This window comes from Myotis brandtii, unplaced genomic scaffold, assembly GCF_000412655.1.
Source record: "Myotis brandtii unplaced genomic scaffold, ASM41265v1 scaffold1384, whole genome shotgun sequence".
NCBI lineage: Eukaryota > Metazoa > Chordata > Mammalia > Chiroptera > Vespertilionidae > Myotis > Myotis brandtii.
In genome coordinates, this window is record NW_005354938.1 from 1,040 (window position 1) to 19,484 (window position 18,445).

General features: G+C 47.6%; 1 protein-coding gene across 1 annotated transcript in view; it reads left to right on the forward strand.

Moving 5' to 3' along the window:
- Window positions 1-594: 594 nt before the first annotated feature.
- Window positions 595-18,445, forward strand: part of SLC13A4 (solute carrier family 13 (sodium/sulfate symporter), member 4) — a 19,428-nt gene continuing 1,577 nt past the window's right edge. The window contains exons 1-10 of the mRNA XM_005860686.2: window positions 595-959; window positions 1,949-2,023; window positions 3,736-3,920; window positions 7,598-7,717; window positions 8,811-8,912; window positions 10,619-10,720; window positions 11,483-11,580; window positions 11,778-11,902; window positions 15,041-15,202; window positions 16,342-16,479. Coding sequence (XP_005860748.1) covers window positions 885-959; window positions 1,949-2,023; window positions 3,736-3,920; window positions 7,598-7,717; window positions 8,811-8,912; window positions 10,619-10,720; window positions 11,483-11,580; window positions 11,778-11,902; window positions 15,041-15,202; window positions 16,342-16,479 — 1,182 coding nt within the window. The 5' untranslated portion in view covers window positions 595-884. The remainder of the gene's footprint in view (window positions 960-1,948; window positions 2,024-3,735; window positions 3,921-7,597; window positions 7,718-8,810; window positions 8,913-10,618; window positions 10,721-11,482; window positions 11,581-11,777; window positions 11,903-15,040; window positions 15,203-16,341; window positions 16,480-18,445) is intronic.

The window sequence follows — 18,445 nt, forward strand, 5'->3', positions numbered from 1 at the left end:
TAGTTTGGTTCTCACCTACCTCTCAACTCAAGGCGAAGGTTGAGCAGTTGACCAACCACCGCTGAGGAGCAGGTGCCATCAGAAACTCCCCCACCTCCTTGCTCTCATATGCCTTTCACCATGCAGTGCGGGCCCTCCCTCTTCCCGACACCTCAGATAAGCACTCACAGGCTTCTCTTTCTTGATAGTGACCTCCAGTCAGGCAGAGACAGGCTCCTGCCCTGCATACCTCTTAGCACCTGCTGCCCTCAGAAAGTTAGAGACCTAGTTTCCTACACTGTAAATGCAGGTACAACACGAGCTGCTCGTGTATGTCAGTAATGCTGATAGTTTGGTTCTCACCTTCCTCTCAACTCAAGGCGAAGGTTGGGGACCAACAGGTTGTGCAGTTGACCAACCACCGCTAAGGAGCAGGTGCCATCAGAAACTCCCCCATCTCCTTGCTCTCACGTGCCTTTCACCATGCAGTGTGGGCCCTCCCTCTTCCCAACACCTCACAGGTTTCTCTTTCTTGATAGTGACCTCCAGTCAGGCAGACAGGCTCCTGCCCTGCATGCCTCTTAGCACCTGCTGCCCTCAGGGAGTTAGAGACCTCTGTCTGCCTAGTTTCCTACACTGTAAATGCAGGTACAACACGAGGACTAACAAAGTCCGCACTTGAGTACTCAGCACCAACCAGCCCGCCATGTTAGCTATTATTAGGGGTGTCCCTCTCACATCTAAGAATGCGGACAGCATCTCTGGAAGGTGAGGAAGACTGAGGTGAGATGAGGCCTCCCCGAAGAGGTGGCGATGAGAGTCGGAGACCTGACCATGAGTGGGAGCAAACTAGATGAAAGGAGATCTGTGTGTGGGAAGAGTTCCCTTCGCAGGAAGGCTGGTCCATGCTGATCTCCCCCCTGCCTTCGCTTTGTTCCAGCACCTCGACTACAGACTTCACTTCTCTGATGCAGAACAAGGTACGGCCTTGGGTTTTTCTGTGCTTTGCGATACTTGAAAGTCCCTCGAGATAACTCAGGGTCAGAGATGCCTGACAGCTTGTTCAGAGCCCCACGGCCTCCCAGAATGTGAGAACAAAGGGGTGCTCCCTGAGCCTGGCTCCAAGCCCCAGCCCTGAGTGCTGGGCGTGGCCACATACAGCACAGGTTAGCCTTGTTTCATGGAAACCCAACAGTCAGCCACCCAGGTTTTCAAGAGCCAACGATTCATCTTTCGGATTTCTTTCAGGGGGGATTCCATTTACAAAAATCTTATTACAAAATGGCCTCCTCCCCTCCCCCAAAGCCGGTTTTATATCTCTCAGAGCCCCACGGCCTCCCAGAATGTGAGAACAGGGGGGTGCTCCCCAAGCCTGGCTCCAAGCCCCAGCCCTGAGTGCTGGACGTGGCCACATACAGCACAGGTTAGCCTTGTTCCATGGAAACCCAACAGTCAGCCACCCAGGTTTTCAAGAGCCAACGATTCATCTTTCGGATTTCTTTCAGGGGGGGATTCCATTTACAAAAATCTTATTACAAAATGGCCTCCTCCCCTCCCCCAAAGCCGGTTTTATATCTCTTCTCACATCAGTTCCAACTGAGGGACCTTGATCCATGCAAACTGTGGGCTCTGTTGTGGTACAATGTTTTTCATTTTGTGTTAAAGAAACATGAAGGATTCTTCATTAGCTTATGCAGTTCCAGAAAGCCAAGCCCTCCTATAAGGACAGAGCCATATTCTGCCAGATTTCAAAAGCCTCTTCAAATGGGGCTTGACACCAGGCTGGACGGAACCTGGGAGGGAGGCAGGCACAGTTGGGTGGCTTTCACTGCGTGCTCTCCCTGGACGCTGGTCTCCGGTCTCCGGTCTCCATAGTACCGAAGCGGGGGGTGCCCTGGGATGCTAAATGGTACTTCTCGAGGCCCACCACTTCCTCCTCCTGACAGTGTCATGGTCTCTGTCCCAACAGAACCTGAACGGTGCGCCCACGATCACCAACCCCGTGAAAACAGCCAACCACCAAGACAAGCAGCACCCGTCCCAGGTAATTAAATTGCACCTCCTGGCCCTGTCTGCCTTATGAAATGCCTTGAGCTCCCCAGGGGGCACTGGACTTGAAGTTGTGAGGGCGTCAAGCTAGGGAGCTGTCCCCAGATCATCTTCCTCCACATCCCTGTCTGGCCTGTGTGTGCCATGGAGATAAGACATCTAACTCACTGCTGACTGGACAGGTCACTGTACGGTCTGAGCCCCAGCTTCTTTAAGTATAAAAGCTGAGGCCTGATCCAGATCAGAAGGTGTCCAAACTATTCCTCCAAGGTGCTTCAGGGACACTGCAAATATCTGAACATCTGGAGATTTTAAGGCAACTGTTTTTCTGTGAGAATGGGATTTTTCGGATACTATACCACTAAACTAAATACAGAAGTAACATAGATGTTGAAGCTGTATAAAATCACAACTGCCACTTCTAATCTTTGATTCAAATGTGTGTGTTTATCAACATGATCACAATTATCATCCACCATCCATCATCATAAATAACTGCCACCATTTATTAAACACTTCTTATGCTAAGCATTTTCTCTGTTGTCTTGGCTCAGTGAGGTAGGAATTTTGAATACCCCGCCTCCCTGTTTCAAATGAAGCAGAGAGATGAAATCATGTACCCAAGTCCAAGTCTCCCTGACCACATGTGTATGCACTCGGTTATAAAATAGATGTATGCCCATTAAATGCCACATTTACATTTTATATATTGGCGGTCCATCTAAAATTTCATTAGAAGAAAGGATTGTGGCAAACCACTGGACTGGAGAATCTCTGAGGTCTCTTCCAGCTCTGACAATCAATGAATCTTTCAGGAAGGTTTGGAAAAATCCAGAAGTACTTGGGCCCTCTTAGGAAGATAGGGAAGTAGTTAAGAGCTTTGAGAAATGTGGCACCGTGGCCTCCTCCTCATGATTGACCTACGAGCTGGCCTGACATTTGCACCAGGCTGTTCCTAATCTCATGAAGACTCATGAGGGATGGCCAGGCCCGGAGGGGGATGGCGGCACTTGCTTCTATAGTTCACACTTGAGACCAGAGGTCAGCGACCTGTGACCCTGAACAGCCATCATCTGGACCAGCAGGGCCTGAGAGGACCATGCAAGACTGAGGCTTATATGCAAGGAGGAGGGGAAAAGTGTGGAGTAAAAACCAGTAGGCACGAAGGAGAAATGAGTGAGGAAGGAAAGGAGGAGAGAGTCATACACTTTGACCCTCTGCCCAATGAGAGCTGGACTCCTGTAATCCAAGGCTTATTTTTTAGTCGTCTCCCAATCGGGGATGTCATTCTAACTCCTCACAGATCAACCTTCTTCCATTTGCTATTCAGACACTAAGTGGAGAGCAACCAGTTTTATTGGAGTTCAAGTAACAGATAGGACATATTAATAATAACATTAACAACAACAAAAATAATATAGCTTATCATCCATTAAGTGCCAGGGAGTGTTCTAAGTGCTTTGTATATATTACTTCATCTATTCTTCACAACGATCTAGCAGAGAAAATAGGATTTTTCCCATTTTATAGAAGAAAGTGCAATTCGGAGGGGCCGCTGAGTTGGAAAATGGTAGAACTCACATTGGGATTTGTCGCTCTGACTCCCAAGTTTGAACCCTATCCACTGCACCATGGTGTCCTGTTTTTCATGCTTTATGTGCCAGACAGCCGAGCTGGGTTGGAGATTCACTGATTTTCCTTTGGTAGGAAAAGCCACTAGTCCTGGCGTCCGGCCCCAGGAACCGGGAACTGAACAGAAAGTACAAGTCCCACCACGACCAAATGATCTGCAAGTGCCTGTCTCTGAGCATATCTTACGCCGCTACCATCGGGGGCCTGACCACCATCATTGGCACCTCCACCAGCCTCATTTTCTTGGAACACTTCAACAAGTAAGTAATTCACTTAGTCAACGAATATCTACTGACCACCCATGTGTCAGGAATGTGATGAGGTGCTAAGGATACAGCAGAAGATGGGACTAGAACAGTTTCTGTAGCAAGAGGGAAAGAGATGACCAAGTCATTACAGCTGAATGTGACTGGGGAAGGGCAGGGTTCTGCTGGGAGAGCCCCGCCGGGGGAGGTCACCCAGTCCCAGTGCCTCCCCGAAGAGGCGGCGACAAAAAGCAGCGACCTGAAGCATGAGTTGGAGTGAACTAGATGAAGGGAGATTTCCCAGCCAAAGCAAACAGTGTGTAGGAGGGCTCGGAGCGAGAGAGCAGAGCACATAAAAGAAAATGAAAGCGGGCAAAGGAGGCCAGGAAGGTGGACAGGCGGACCACAGAGGACCTCGCCAGGCCCTCTAAGGAGCTTGGACTTCATTCGAAAGGCCATGAGAACCTTGAAGAATTTTAGGCTTGGAGTGAGGTGATGAGGTTTATAGTTTAAAAGCTCATTTTGGATTTTTTGTTTTAAAAAGAAGAGTGGATTGGAAATGAGAAAGGCAGGAGGAAGACAATTCGGAACGCGGCTGCAGATGCCCAGGAGAGCTGATGGTGGCCTGGTTGACAGTGCAGTGGGGAGGACAAGGTTTGGGAGGTATTCAGAGGTAGGCCTGACAGGCCTTGGTAGGATTAGAAAGAGCCTGAGAGGGAAAGGCCAGGTCTAATTGTCAGGCTCGTGGCTTCAGCAGCTGGGTTGCCCTCGACCTAAATGAGGGGAGAGAGGAGGAAATGTTGATATAGAAATGGAGATGTCTGGCTAGGAGACACAGCTCTGAATCTCAGGAGAAATTTTGAGGCTCACGGATAGATTTGGTTCGATTTTGGCACAGACTTGCTGTGGCCTGCGCAACTGTCTCCATGGTGTGCAACCTGTGCCGTCCCAGGGCCACCATTCTCAGAAGGGCCCCACGTTGGGCTTCATGCTCTGTTGTCACCATCTGAAAATCCTTAATAGTAATTGAATGAGGGGCCCCACATTTGCATTTTGTACCGAGCCCCACAAATTAGATAGCAGTCGGTCCTGGTGGCGCGCATGTGGAAATTGAAGCCATAAGAGTGAAGGGGATTTCTCAGGAAGAACACATAGAATAAGAAGAGTGGGGTCATAAATATTAAGCCCAAGCATTCAAAGGAGACTACGAAAGGGAGAATAAAACAGTATCACACAGGAAAGAGGAAAATCTGGTGTCATTCTACCCAAAGGAAGATGTTTCAAGGAGGAAGGAATGGTCAAGCAAAGTAAGGACAGAACTGTACCCATCTGATTTGGGGGCATGGAGGCTACTGGCGACCGAGGCAGGAGCAATTTGGTCAAGAGATTGGAAAAGAAGCCCAGTTTCAGTGAGGTAAAGAGTAAGAGGAGGTGAGGAGATGGGGCGTCAGCTGTGAAGAGAGGAGAGCAATGGCATAATAAAGGAAGAGTGAAGTAGGGCCAAGAAGGGGTTTTTAAGATGGGAGACTTGTAAGTGCTGACAGGAAGATCCAGATGAGAGGAAAACTAAAGGGTTGGGAGAGACGGTGTAAACACAGTGATGTCACTAGCAAAACAAGAAGGGATGGGATCCAGAGCAGACGAGAGGAGAAACACATCTTTTTAAAAAGAAAATTTTTTTTTATTGATTCAGAGAGGAAGGGAGAGGAAGAGAGAGATAGAAACATCAATGATGAGAGGAAATCATTGATTGGCTGCCTCCTGCACATTGGACCGAGCCCACAACCCAGGCATGTGCCCTTGACCCGTAATTGAACCTGGGACCCTTGGGTCCGCAGGCTGACACTCTATCCACTGAGCCAAATGAGCTAGGGTGAAACACATCTTTCATTTTAGCAGAAACAGGAAGAAAATGAGGAAGGAAAAGGGGAGGGATGGAGGGAGTAGGGAGGAGAAAGGACCAATGAAAATTTAAGACCTGATCCCCCGGATCTGAGCTTCATGAATCCCTCACACCGTATTACTCTATCCAGGCTCTGAGTTTTTGCTCTTTAATTTCTGGTTCACTTTGTGGTTGGGGCAATTAATATTCCCTTAGTCTACTTCTTGAGTGGCAAATGGAACATTTTGTCATAACTGTGGCTTACCTGGGCAATAGGGATTCTGTGAAAGGAAGGTGGATTCCCTGGGTCCCACTGGTCTGAAAATGCCACTGCGTTCTCTTTGCATTGGTGAACAGACCACCACCAGAGTTCATTTTGGCTGTTTCAAAAACCTACGAATTAGTTGTTACACTCAGTATATGTATTCTAACTTTTAAAATGCTATAAATAGTATAGGCTCTTTTATTATCTACGAAAGTCTACTTAATCTACTGTAAAAGTCCTTTCCTGCCCCAGCCGGGTGGTTCTGTTAGTTGGAGTGTTTTCCTGTAGACCAAAAAGGTTGAGGGTTCGATTCCTGGTCAGGGAACATGCCTAGGATGCAGGTTCAATCCCCAGCCAGGGTGTATATGTGAGACAACCAATCCATGTTTCTCTCTTTCCCTTCCTCTCTCTCTAAAATCAAACATATCCTTGGTGAGAATTTTTTTTAAAAAAAAAGTCCATTCCTTTTTCTGGGCACAGGGGCAGGGTCTCAGCTTCTGTATAGAGAGGAGAGATGATGCAACAGACTTGTGCCATTAGCCCAGGGCAGTGAGTCACTGAATGATTTATGTCCTCAGGTATCCTTCTAGATCCAAAAGCCCTCTTCCCAAAGCCCACTATCAGGACCCACTCTGGCCTTTAGGGAGGGCACAAGCTGTCATAACTTCATCAAGAGTCACACAGATATTAGTAAAGGTAGGTCCATGACCAGGCCACAGTGCAAAAGAGTAGATGTCCCTGTGATGACAGAGGAGCTTAAACATGCTTAGATCCTGTGCTTCTATTGCACGCTCTGTGGGGAGCCTGCTCTTGGACCTTCTCTTTTCCATGCAGGGCCCAGCATGAAAACAGGGGCACAGTCTGCTCCCTCCTTTGAGGAGCTCTATGCCCAGCCCTAGCAAGAAGGCCCAAGGGTACAGAAACACAGGCATTGCTAGGCTAAAGTCATGGCTCACATGTGGTCCATCCTGGTTTCCCAGGAAACACCATCTGGGCTGGGGGCCTCAGCTCTGCCCCATGATGAACGAGGAGTCCTGAGCCACCTCCCTAGCATCCTAAGACAGCAGCAGATAAAGGATTGATGAAGGATTTGGAGATTCCAAGTCTTGGTTCTCCATTGCGCACAGTTAACACCTGGAACTTCCATGAGGCTCCGGAGTCCAAAGTTCTCCAGAATTGATGCTCTGTATCCCCCAATCAAAACTCCAAAAGTATACCAGACTGCCCTCTCCATTCTCTGTCTTGAAAACCAGATGAGGAAATTGATCGGAATCTTTATGTAAATTAAGAGCAAACAACTCCTGAGTGATTCTCCTGAGTGCAAAGTATATACACTTCAGTGATGTCATTTTAGCTGCTTACTTCATAATTCCTGGCTGGGCTCTAAACATTTGCAAGTGCCCAATACCTGAGGTCATGTTTTACCATATTGTTATCATTATCTCTGCTGTCTGTCTTCTTAAGGAGCACTTAGCTTATTACCCCCCAAAGTGCCACAAGCAAATCCACGGTTTCTAATCGCTGACCTGGTTCTTTCCCCTCCAGCCAGTATCCAGCCGCAGAGGTGGTCAACTTTGGCACCTGGTTCCTCTTCAGCTTCCCCATCTCCCTCATCATGCTGGTGGTCAGCTGGTTCTGGATGCACTGGCTCTTCCTGGGCTGCAAGTGAGTCCCAGGGGCCTGCCAGCGAGGCAGAGGCCCTCCTGTTCACCCAAGGTCACAGCACAGCCCTGGAGGGCGATCAAGAGGGAGCTGCTGAGGAACCACAGAGGATGCCCCTAGGAGAACACAGTGGACTGGACAGCAAGTCGGGCATTGTCTGTCCTAGATGCTCCACCATACATGAGCCCTGCACTTCACGATGAGCTCTACAACAACGTGTTCTTAATTACAACTAACTGGTTAGGGGAACTCTCATTTTAAAGAAAGTCTGAATTGAAGAGTGTTTCATGTCATTTCTTTGCTCTCAAAGCATATAAAGTAATTCCAACTAACTTCTAGGATAACAAGTAGAAGTTGCCTTAGGCTTAATTTTGTAGACACAAGCGATTTATACTTAAGGAATATGCTCGTTTCCCTCAAAATAACAAGTGGGGCATTCCTCTTGCAATGTTATTGCTAACATTAACCTGCTCAGCAAGCCTTTTCTTCACAACCAGTGGTCTGCTCCAAATGTGACCCGCTTCACGCACATAAAGGGAAGATATATGGAGTTTTGCTATTAGCCCATGGAATCCAATGCTCCCATTGGCCAGGGAATGTTCTCTGAGCTGACTTATTTATTTTCTTACTCAGAGATTGCTGTCAAATCAACGATAACTGTATACTTCTATACCTCCAGCATTGCAAATAGAAAACCAACACTCACTTTCACCCCAGACAAGTCTTGTCTCTAGACAGATAAACACACACACGTATCTGTGTGGGACACAAGTCTATAAACATCTACACACAAATGCCCCATCACATTCTTAATTATGCAAAAGACAAGTATGTAGAAGCAACATGCATGAGTCTGGAAGACGTAACTTCACACTGATTAAATACTCGATGCATGACCTAAAGGCTATGGAAGCAGGCTAGGGAGAGGCTGTGTAACTTGGCAAATGAAAATTATGACAGGTGGGTTGGAGGGGCAGAGCGTGTGAGTGGAGAGAACAGTGATCAGAGCAAGCCAGTGGTTTAGTATTTGCTGAATACTTGCTCTCCTGTGGGCAGAAGTGTTTCCTTTATTCTTTTGCTCATTCTCCCTTCTCAGTTTTAAAGAGACCTGCTCTCTGAGCAAGAAGAGTAAGACCAAAAGGGAAGAGCTGTCAGAGAAGAGGATCCGAGAGGAATATGAAAAGCTGGGAGCCATTAGGTAAGAATCGGCCATTCACCTTCTCTCTTCCGGGAGAGAAAGCATGGCTGGGGAGGCCAGCACAGAAGCAGTCTTGCTTCTGACACTCCTCTGAACTGGGGGAGGCCCCCTCAACATAAATCCAGGCATTTAGAGATGCTACTTACTCAGATTCCAGGTGGCCGCCCTTCCCCTTCACTATATCCCGAGTCTGATGTATAGCCATGGTGAGGGGGTGGAGTGTCATAGGTGGGGCACCCGGAGGACAAAGAACAAGGCAAGACAGCACAGCCACCCTCTTGGCTGAATTCTCTAAAGTCAGGAAGGACTCCCTGCATTGCCAGACCACAGGTTCAGCGGGACTCCTGGGGAGCTGGGACTTTGTCCTGTATTTACAGAGCATCGGGCAGCATCAAATACAGACTCCAAGACAGAGTCCGAGAATTCACTCACCAACCCTCGGCCATTTCTTTTCTTTATTTTACTCTTTAGCTGTTTTAGAGCCATTCCTATCACCTTTCCTACAGTGACCTTTTATGGCAATTGGCATTTATAACTTTGGGTAAAAGGATTCAGGTTTAAACTGTGTTTTTTTGTTGTTGTTAATCCTCACCCTGGAGCCGGGGATCAAACCTGCAACCCAGGTATGCGCCCTTGACTGGAAATCGAACCCGTGACCCTTTAGTCTGTGGGCCAACACTCTAACCACTGAGCAACCAGCCAGGGCAAAGCTTTATTTTAAAAAACTTTATTTCTAAAAGGAATACATGTCCCCTGGCCGGTGTGGCTCAATGGATTGAGCGTCATCCCGTGCACCAAGAGTTGTTGGTTCAATTCCTGGTTAGGGCATATGCCTGAGTTGCGGACCCAATCCCCAGTAGGGGGCGTGTAGGAGGCAGCTGATCAATGTTTCTCTATCATCGATGTTTCTATCTTCTCTCCCTCTCCTTTCCTCTCTCTAAAAAATCAATGATAAAAAAAATCGTTTTAAAAAATATTTCATTAAAAAGTTAAAGGAATACATGTTCATTGTAGAACACTTAGAAAATACAGGGAAATGTAAAGAAAAAGTTAACACTGACTTGTATTCCCAGAATCCCAATGTTAACTGTTAACAACTGTTAACGTGATAGACTGTTACTTCCTTGCTTTTTTTGTGCAAAATTCTATGTATTTATGGTAAAATTCATTCCATACTGAAGTTTTATATTTAGCATTAGATGGTCATTATATCACCCAGTCATTCATTCTGCTGTGGAAACTTCTTTATTAGATGCATCTCATTTTAACAGTTATGTTGAAATGTATTCAAGGTTGTGAAATATCACTGTTTCCTTTTTTAAATGTTTTTAAATAGGTGATGCTTCGATGTGCATTTCTGGTTATTTTCTTAGCTAAAAGGAATGACCGAATTTAAAGCTTCTGAGATATATGATCATATTGGCTCAAAAAAGTTGTGGCAATTCCTGCTCTGACCAACAGAGTCTGCAGGCTTAGTTACCTTCGAAATGTGTGATGTGTTACCTTTGCCTCCCCACCTAAATATCGCTGGTAAACTCGGTTAACATTTCCTGGGCTCATCTCGGCCCCCTTCCCGCTCAGCCCGTGTGCAGAGTGGCTGAGCAGTAACTGTGCTTCGTGCTTCCTGTGTGGAGCCCTGAACACAGGAGCATCGCAAAGCAAGTGGCAGGGTTCGCAGGAAGTTCAGTCACTGTTGCATTTCACAGCTACCCTGAAATGGTGACTGGATTTTTCTTCATCCTGATGACGGTGCTGTGGTTCACCCGGGAGCCTGGCTTTGTTCCTGGCTGGGATTCTTTCTTTGAAAAGTAAGTGAAACGGTCCCCTCCTTAAGAATGACCCCTCAGGCAGTTTCCTCTGCCCCCTCTCCCGACTCTCAGGGACAGACACAGACGTGAAGCCAGGAAGGCGCTTTGTCCCAGTGAGAGTCCCTTTCAGGGCAGCCGCAGCGAGCAGTGAGGAGGAAGAAGGGATGTGATCTGAGTCACGTATCCAGCTGTGTGAACTTGGCCTTGTTACGCAAGCTCTTAGGACCTCAGCTGTCTCATAGGTTTTTCTGAGAGTTAAATGGGAAAATGTCCATACAGTAAAATACTTTAAAGACAATGGCCAGGGAGTGGCTGAGGCCTGTGGAGGGAAAGGCAGACAGAGGTTCCTGTCTCAGCCCTGCGTCTTCCCCTGAGGGCCAGGGCCACAGGCCTCAAACTCCCCCAACACAGGATCTTACTCGAGAAAAGACACACAAGGAAAGGTGAACCTTGCAGGAAAGAGGACCCATCCTCATCTATTCTCCTTCATCCAAGCAACTCCTTATCACTCTTGGGACTCGCCCCAACAGTGGGCCCATAAATTCTCACTAAGTCATCTACCCTCGCCAGGCCCTGCGCCTCCAGACACTAACCATTGCCATTAAACCCACTGCTGCACAGTCAGCACCCTGGCAAGAAGGAAGGGTACTGTCCCTGTAGACTTTCCTTCAAAGAGGCTTTGGGTTCAGAGAGGCTGTCCTGAGACCGGGTGCTGCCCCGGGGGCTCCTGAGCCTCCCCTCCAGCTTGCTTGTCTCTGCCAGGAAAGGCTACCGCACGGATGCCACGGTCTCCATCTTCCTCGGCTTCCTCCTCTTCCTGATTCCGGCGAAGAAGCCTTGCTTTGGGAAAAAGAAGGATGGTGAGAGTCCCAGGGGAGACGTTGGGGCTGGCTCTAGTCAAATAACACCCAAGTCAGAATTTTCTGAAGGAGCTTGATCCAAGCCCTCTGATTCTGCCCAAATATAGCAGAGCAGCCTCCCAAACCATCCGATTCCTCAGTTCAGCCCCTTTCTCCACAAATCACACCCATCACCTCCCTGTCTACCTGTGATCCAGGGGAGGACCGGGAGCCCTCGCTGAGGATGGAGCCCATCATCACGTGGAAGGACTTCCAGAAGACCATGCCCTGGGAGATTGTCATCCTGGTGGGAGGAGGCTATGCGCTGGCTTCTGGCAGCAAGGTAGCTCTTCAGTTCTGTTCTTGGGCCGGATATTTTTCCAGCTACTTTACCAACCGAATCAATACAGTCCTGGGCGGGAAGAGTCAAAGGAGCTGAGGGAGAGGTGAATGTTCACCCAAGTCACTGGGAAGGGACAGAGAACAGCCAGGAACTGATATCCTGTCCTCGCTGAGCTTCTAAGCTAGCGCTCCTGGGACCAGTGTTACAGATCAACTGGGCCAGGGAGTCATGGCACGCGGCATTCACACCTCATTGATGGGCCCGCACTGTCACAAGCAAAAGGTGTACTGGATTCTGTAGCCATCACCTTCTGCGGATTTGACAGAGGTGACAGGAGATGTCTGTAAGGGCCCAGAGATGCCCCCAGTGACACCCCTCAGATTGTCCCTCAGTCAGTCATATGCATATACTGAGCCCCTTTGGAGAATTGATGCTAAAGCTGATGTAAATGCCCCAACTTCCTCATCAAGAGGACTTGGGATGAGATCTTTTAAAGGGGGCTGGTGAGAAAGAAATGAATTTCCTAAAGTGTTGGCCCTTCCTAAAATAGAAAACAACCCTAAGAATGAATCAGGCTAAGGGTCACACCTTTTCTCCCTCCAGCCTCTAACCCATCCTAAACTTGGCTCACTTATGACGGCCCATTCACTGTGGGCCACTGCTCTCTGCATCGTCAATATGTCACAGTCCTACAATCGGAAGGAACCTTGGAGGACACTGAGCCCCATCTCCCACCCAGTGTGAGGTTTCCTTCCATGACACCCCTGGCTTGAACACCTCCGGTGACAGGGCAAGTCCTTGAGTAGGGAACAAAGAATATTCTCTACTTTCAGCTCAGGTTTTCTGTATGCCTTCCGCTGACGGTTCTGCCTCTGCTTTCTGGAAACCTCTCATGGGTGATAATTATTAAATTAATATCAGCTACTAATCCCCCTAGATTTCTTTTTTTCCAACTAAAACTCCTTAGTTCCTTTCACTATTCCCACAGAAGTACGGACCCCTTACCATGCTGGTTCTCGTCTTGGGACTCATTAGTTTGCACTTGGCCTTATTCAAACATGCTCCAGAGGTGGTGAGAATAACTCAGTTATATTACCCAAGCCCCATCTCTCACGTCTGATCCAAGCACCACCCTGTATTTGTATGGAAGCTTTTACAAGGCTTCACTGGCTCTCATGTCAACATGTATATTGGAATTGCAGTAAACTAAAACTCTCCATTCTTTTAATTAGCCCCTATTAAGCCTTAAGTCCTCCAACCAACGCTGCATATATGCTGTTGATATTTCTAATTCCAAGTTCAGATGTCATCCTTACCTTTACAGAATTTCAGTTGTTAGTTTTGGCCTCTGAGCTCTGCCTGGCCAGCTCTTTTTCTTTTTAACCAAAATTATGTGTATAACAGATAGTAGATATTTCTGTAAACCCTGACTCTACTAGTTTAATAATATCATTCAGGCATAATATATGTGATTCCTAGCGAGTATGAAATAATTTCAGTCTTGACATTAGTGAGGAAAATACAGTGTAAAATATTTTCATACCGAGGATTTAAACAAGACTTCCTTTGTTGTGTTTTTTTCTAACTTTGCAGTCTAATTTATCAATTTATCTCAAATTATAGTGTAAAGTTCTGGGGAAAAATAACTGCCATTAAATTATTTCCCTGTACTTACAAGTGTTATTTGGATAACGTGAAAAGTAAAACTATTTCTTTACAAAAGTGTACGATTTCCACTCAGCTAACTGCTCTCCCTCCTATCTTTGCCCAGCGAGCAGGGCTAAATGTGTTGAAAGAGATAACAATTACAGAGCTCCTGTGGGCCTCAAGGCTCTGTATCAACATGAAATGATTAGTCCCCACATGTTGGATTTGCAATACTCAGTTGGTTGAGGGAAAAAATAAAGGAAAGTGCTCCAAGGTAAAAAATGGCTACAACAGAGAGAATTCTGAAGGCTCTAGTCATCAGGTGTCTATGAGCTTGCCATGAGGTGGCCAGAGTGCTGTGGAGATCAAATGAGCTTTCGTTGAACTTGGAGAAGAGGAGGAAAAGTAGCCTGCTGACAACATAGAGAGGCCGTCTTTAACTGTAAAATGTGATTAGGCTCACAGCTTGGGGAATCACAGAACGTCTCACCTTGCTTTCTGCCCTACTCCTCATTGCTTTATTGCATTTGCAGTCTCCAGGGTAAATAAGAAAAATCAGAGCATAGCAACCACAGAAGGGAGAAGAGGGAGGGAGAGTGGGAGATTGCACATGGCAACCTGCGGTTTTTAGTACAAAAACTAGATAGTGCTCTTCATTTTGGGAGAGAAGGGGGAGAGGCCTCACCATGGCCAAACGAACAGCTTCCATCCCAAAGAATTATTCCAAATGGGAAAATGCATTTCCTGGAGTGGATATGTATAAATGTTGCCAATGGAAAAGGTTCAAGAGTGGCAATATGCTTTCATGTCTGTCATCAAAAAGCACTGGCAGATGGTAGATCCTGATGTCAGCCTTGACAGGATTTGAACTCACAACAGGTTGTGCTGAATGCCTATGCTTTCAGGCCAGTGAGGCGGCACCTTCCCCACTAAATGGAGACAGACTTGTAATCCCCTCTTCTTCATTACTCATGTAAAACATCCAATGCTGAGCTCTGCCCACTCACTCACCCTCAAAACACAGGGAAGGTTACTATCTAAAGATGCCTAGTTTTTTCCCTTGCTCAGGTGATAAGAGAAATCTTTCAAAAGTAGAAGGACTTGAGTGAGAGTGTCAGAGGCGGGAGAAAGAGAAATGAGATTGAAGTTGAGGAGCCGATTGCCCCAAAGATCTTCAACCCCTGCCAAGTCATCTGGCAAAGTCCTAAGGATTATGGCAATTGGGGTGGGTGGCTCTCCATTCCTGTGACAGCAACTACCAGGAAACCCTAAGACTAAATGTTGTACAATCATAAAAAAAGGATTTTCTGAGCTACAAAAATGTTCTAATCGTAAAAATCAGGAATGCCGCCAGGTCCAGTTTGCCTGAAAATAGGAAGTTAGGTGACTCCTGTGGTCCCTCCAGCCCCCACCATCCCTGACCTTCTGGAGTCCAGGAGTTCCACTGGGAATGTGCTCTTCCTCCTTCTAACTGCATCTCTTGGCCTGCAGAGCTCTGGCCTCTCCACATGGATTGGGCACCAGATGTTGTCCCTGAGCAGCCTCCCACCGTGGGCTGTCACCCTGCTGGCCTGCATCCTGGTGTCCATAGTCACAGAGTTTGTGAGCAACCCAGCCACCATCACCATCTTCCTGCCCATCCTGTGCAGCCTGGTGAGTGAGCAGGGCTCCCACATGTCTGCAGTGCAGGCCTGGACCAGGGAGCAGCTTCCACGCTGTCCTCTTGCCTCTGGGCCTTTTCACAGCCTTCAATCATTGGTGTTCAAACCACAGTTTGAAAAATTGTTTCAAATAGCAACTGTTAAGTAAATAGATAAATTAATAAGCTGCAGCGAAGGTTCTAGAAACCCTTTCCCAAAAGACTAGGATTTGTTTAGGGGCAGCCCTGAATGGAAATGAACCTTACGACCCTAGGATTCCAATTTCCTACAATCATCATCAACCTTTCTTTCCTGAGATAAGACCTAACTGCAGGCGCAGAGGAGTAACTACAGAAAATGGAGACAAAATGCTCCCAGAAGTACACTCAGTCGCAAGGACCAAGACCACAGCTCTACCATCACCTCCACCCAATTTCAGTGTCCGGAAGGTTCTGAGAATCGGGAGCAAGGCCAGCCTCATTCCACGACCTCAGAACACTTGGTTATTAATAGAACAGGGAGGGGAGCAGCTGCCAGGTCTTAGCCTGGCTAAGCAACCCCAAAGGTAATGCAGCAGACACAATCTGAAATGAAGGCTCCTCCCTGCCCCCAACAAAACAATGTCCTCCTGTTCTTCCTAACCCCAAACTCTTTGCTCATTGTTCAGATGCCTCCCTCCACCCGTCTTCCAGCATCCCATTAGTGTGAGCATGGAAGTATGCTTAGTTAAAACTTGGCAACACTGAGGGCTAGCCAACAGGTTCAAATCCATATAGAGCAAGAAGTTTAACTAGAAAAAAGGCCCCCTGGTTCTGTACCCAAGGGTGAGGAATCTCTACTTCAATCAAAGCAGCTTATTCATGAGATGTGTGTTTGAAGAAAGAATTTCTCAGCTAAAAAAAAAAATTTAAAAACCACTTTCTTGGGCCAGCACCCTCCTCGGAGTAATTCAGAGCCCATGTTTCCATGGTGAGTGTGTAGCATGAGCAGGTTTGGCTTGGTCAGCACTGCATACCATTGAGAGCAGTGATTTAACCAACCCTAGTACAAGGTGTCCAGCCAAGGTTGGCCAGCACCAAGCCATCATTTAAAGCACAGAAATGCAAGTCAAATGTCACTGCTAATGCTTCTGTGAATTCTCTCTCCCTCTAGTCTGAAACGCTGCACATTAATCCCCTCTACACCCTGATCCCAGTCACCATGTGCATCTCCTTCGCAGTGATGCTGCCTGTGGGCAATCCCCCCAACGCCATCGTCTTCAGCTACGGGCACTGCCAGATCAAAGACATGGTGAGTCACGGGTGCCTCTTCCTGCCAGGCCTAGCTGCCAGGACGGGAATGACTGGCTCCACAGCTTCTCCTGAAGTTTATTATTTTGTAGCAGTTGTCCTTGGACTGTTAACACTTAATCTAGTGTGATAGAGAGAATGGTACTGGTAAAAAGGTTTGGGGTTGGTCCATAAGCACCAAGAAGAGCTCTAATGTGCTCTAACCAACCCTTATCTGGGAGAAAGTGGGGATGTGGACAGAGAGAGCTGGGCCAGACACAGGACATGTCCCAGTTCTAGAAGGCATGAGCTTGCAGTCTTTGCTTCAGTTTCTTCATTGGACCAGTGGGATAGTCATTCAAACAGCTGGTTTATTCCTAGGAGTGAAGTCTGGGTAACTGTATGAACTGAAGGTAAAAGGTACTTTGAGAACAGGCTCCTTTTGTTGAACACTCCCCGAGGCAGGAAACTCCTGAAGCAACATCACCAAATGAAGCATCCACAGCTCATTTCTTAGTTTTCAGCTGGGCTTACAAAAGACAGCTGTGAGGGGACATCCTGCTGCTGATTTTAGTGTTGGGCATATCCACCTTCCACTCCTCAATCTGGACTCACTACTGTGCTGCTCAATATCCAGAGCTGATGGGGGCTGGGGCAGGATGAAAAAGATTAATATAGATGACTGGAGCCTGACTGTCTGAAATAGGATTCGTTTAGACCCTTGCTGAGGGTCTCAAAAATTCTCTTCACTAGAGTCCAAACTCACTCTCGGCAGCCCTGTAAGTATCACATGGAGGAAAGAAAGAGTGAGCTTCAAGCCGGTGGCAGATATATGTTCAAACTGCTCACCTAGGTCATCTGTGATACTTCAGGGAAGGGAGGCCATGGCCACCCCTCTCCCCATCTTACTGCACAAACCTCACTCTCATCCTGAGCTCTGCCCCAACTCTGTAACCCTGCACTGTCAGCTGTGTGCCCTCACCGTTCACCACAGCCTGCTACCCTGGAATCAAAGGATCAGAGGCAGTACTTTTCAAAAATACCAGAAGACAAGAAGTGAGCCAGTCTTGGGTTCTATTCCCCACTGGGGCACTGATTTGAAACTTCAATTTCCTTACTTGCTAAATGAGGAGGTTCAGACTAGACGTTCTATGTGGCCCCCTTCAGCTCTGGATCTTAATTTAGCTCCTTTAGAACCTGCCCCCCACTCACCTGCTAGGAAGCATGGGCAGTTCTCCACCCCAAAGGGCCTAGGGGACCAGAATGACTAATTCGTCCAGGGCTTGCCCCAGAAAGCAGAGAGGGGGCACATCCACTCATTTGCTTGGAACAATTTCCTAGCATTCCTTTTTCCCTTGCAACTTTCCCAACTCAATGCCAGCTAGTGGGCTTGTTGTGGCTACACCCTGTGTGCTTGGTTACACCCTGGTAGAGTGCCAGCTAGCCTTACTGTACACTTTTCCATCTGGCCCTGGTTGTGCCATCCATGCCTCACATCCCCCTCACCTGGGAGTGTCAAGGCCGTGGCAGAAATGGAAGCGGTCAGAGTCATTGGGGTGACATTCCCTCAGAAGAAAGAAGCAAAGCTAGCACGTTTGTGTCACCTTCCCATGGAAGGGCTGAGCAGAGGCAGCTGACCCGTTCCCCAGGGTATACCCAAGGTATACAACTTGTCACTTGAGAAAAATAAAAAAGGGGAACAGTGGCAAAGGCTCCATGGAACACAGCCCCTCCTACAAGTCTCCCACACCTGTTGGCACTTGAAAGGCTCTGAGAAGTTCCTGCCTTGCAGAGACCTGGGTCCTTTTGTTTAACACATTTCCCTATCATGTGGCAGCAGGACCCCTTTAACTGTAACTCTTAATGTTCAAATCTCTGGTGTTGAGTACACACTTTCAGGCCTCCTCCTTGACAGTGAGAATGCTACCAAGTGGAGCAGATTCTAACAGGCCTCTCCCAGTGGCCCCCCACTCCTATCCCCACCCCCC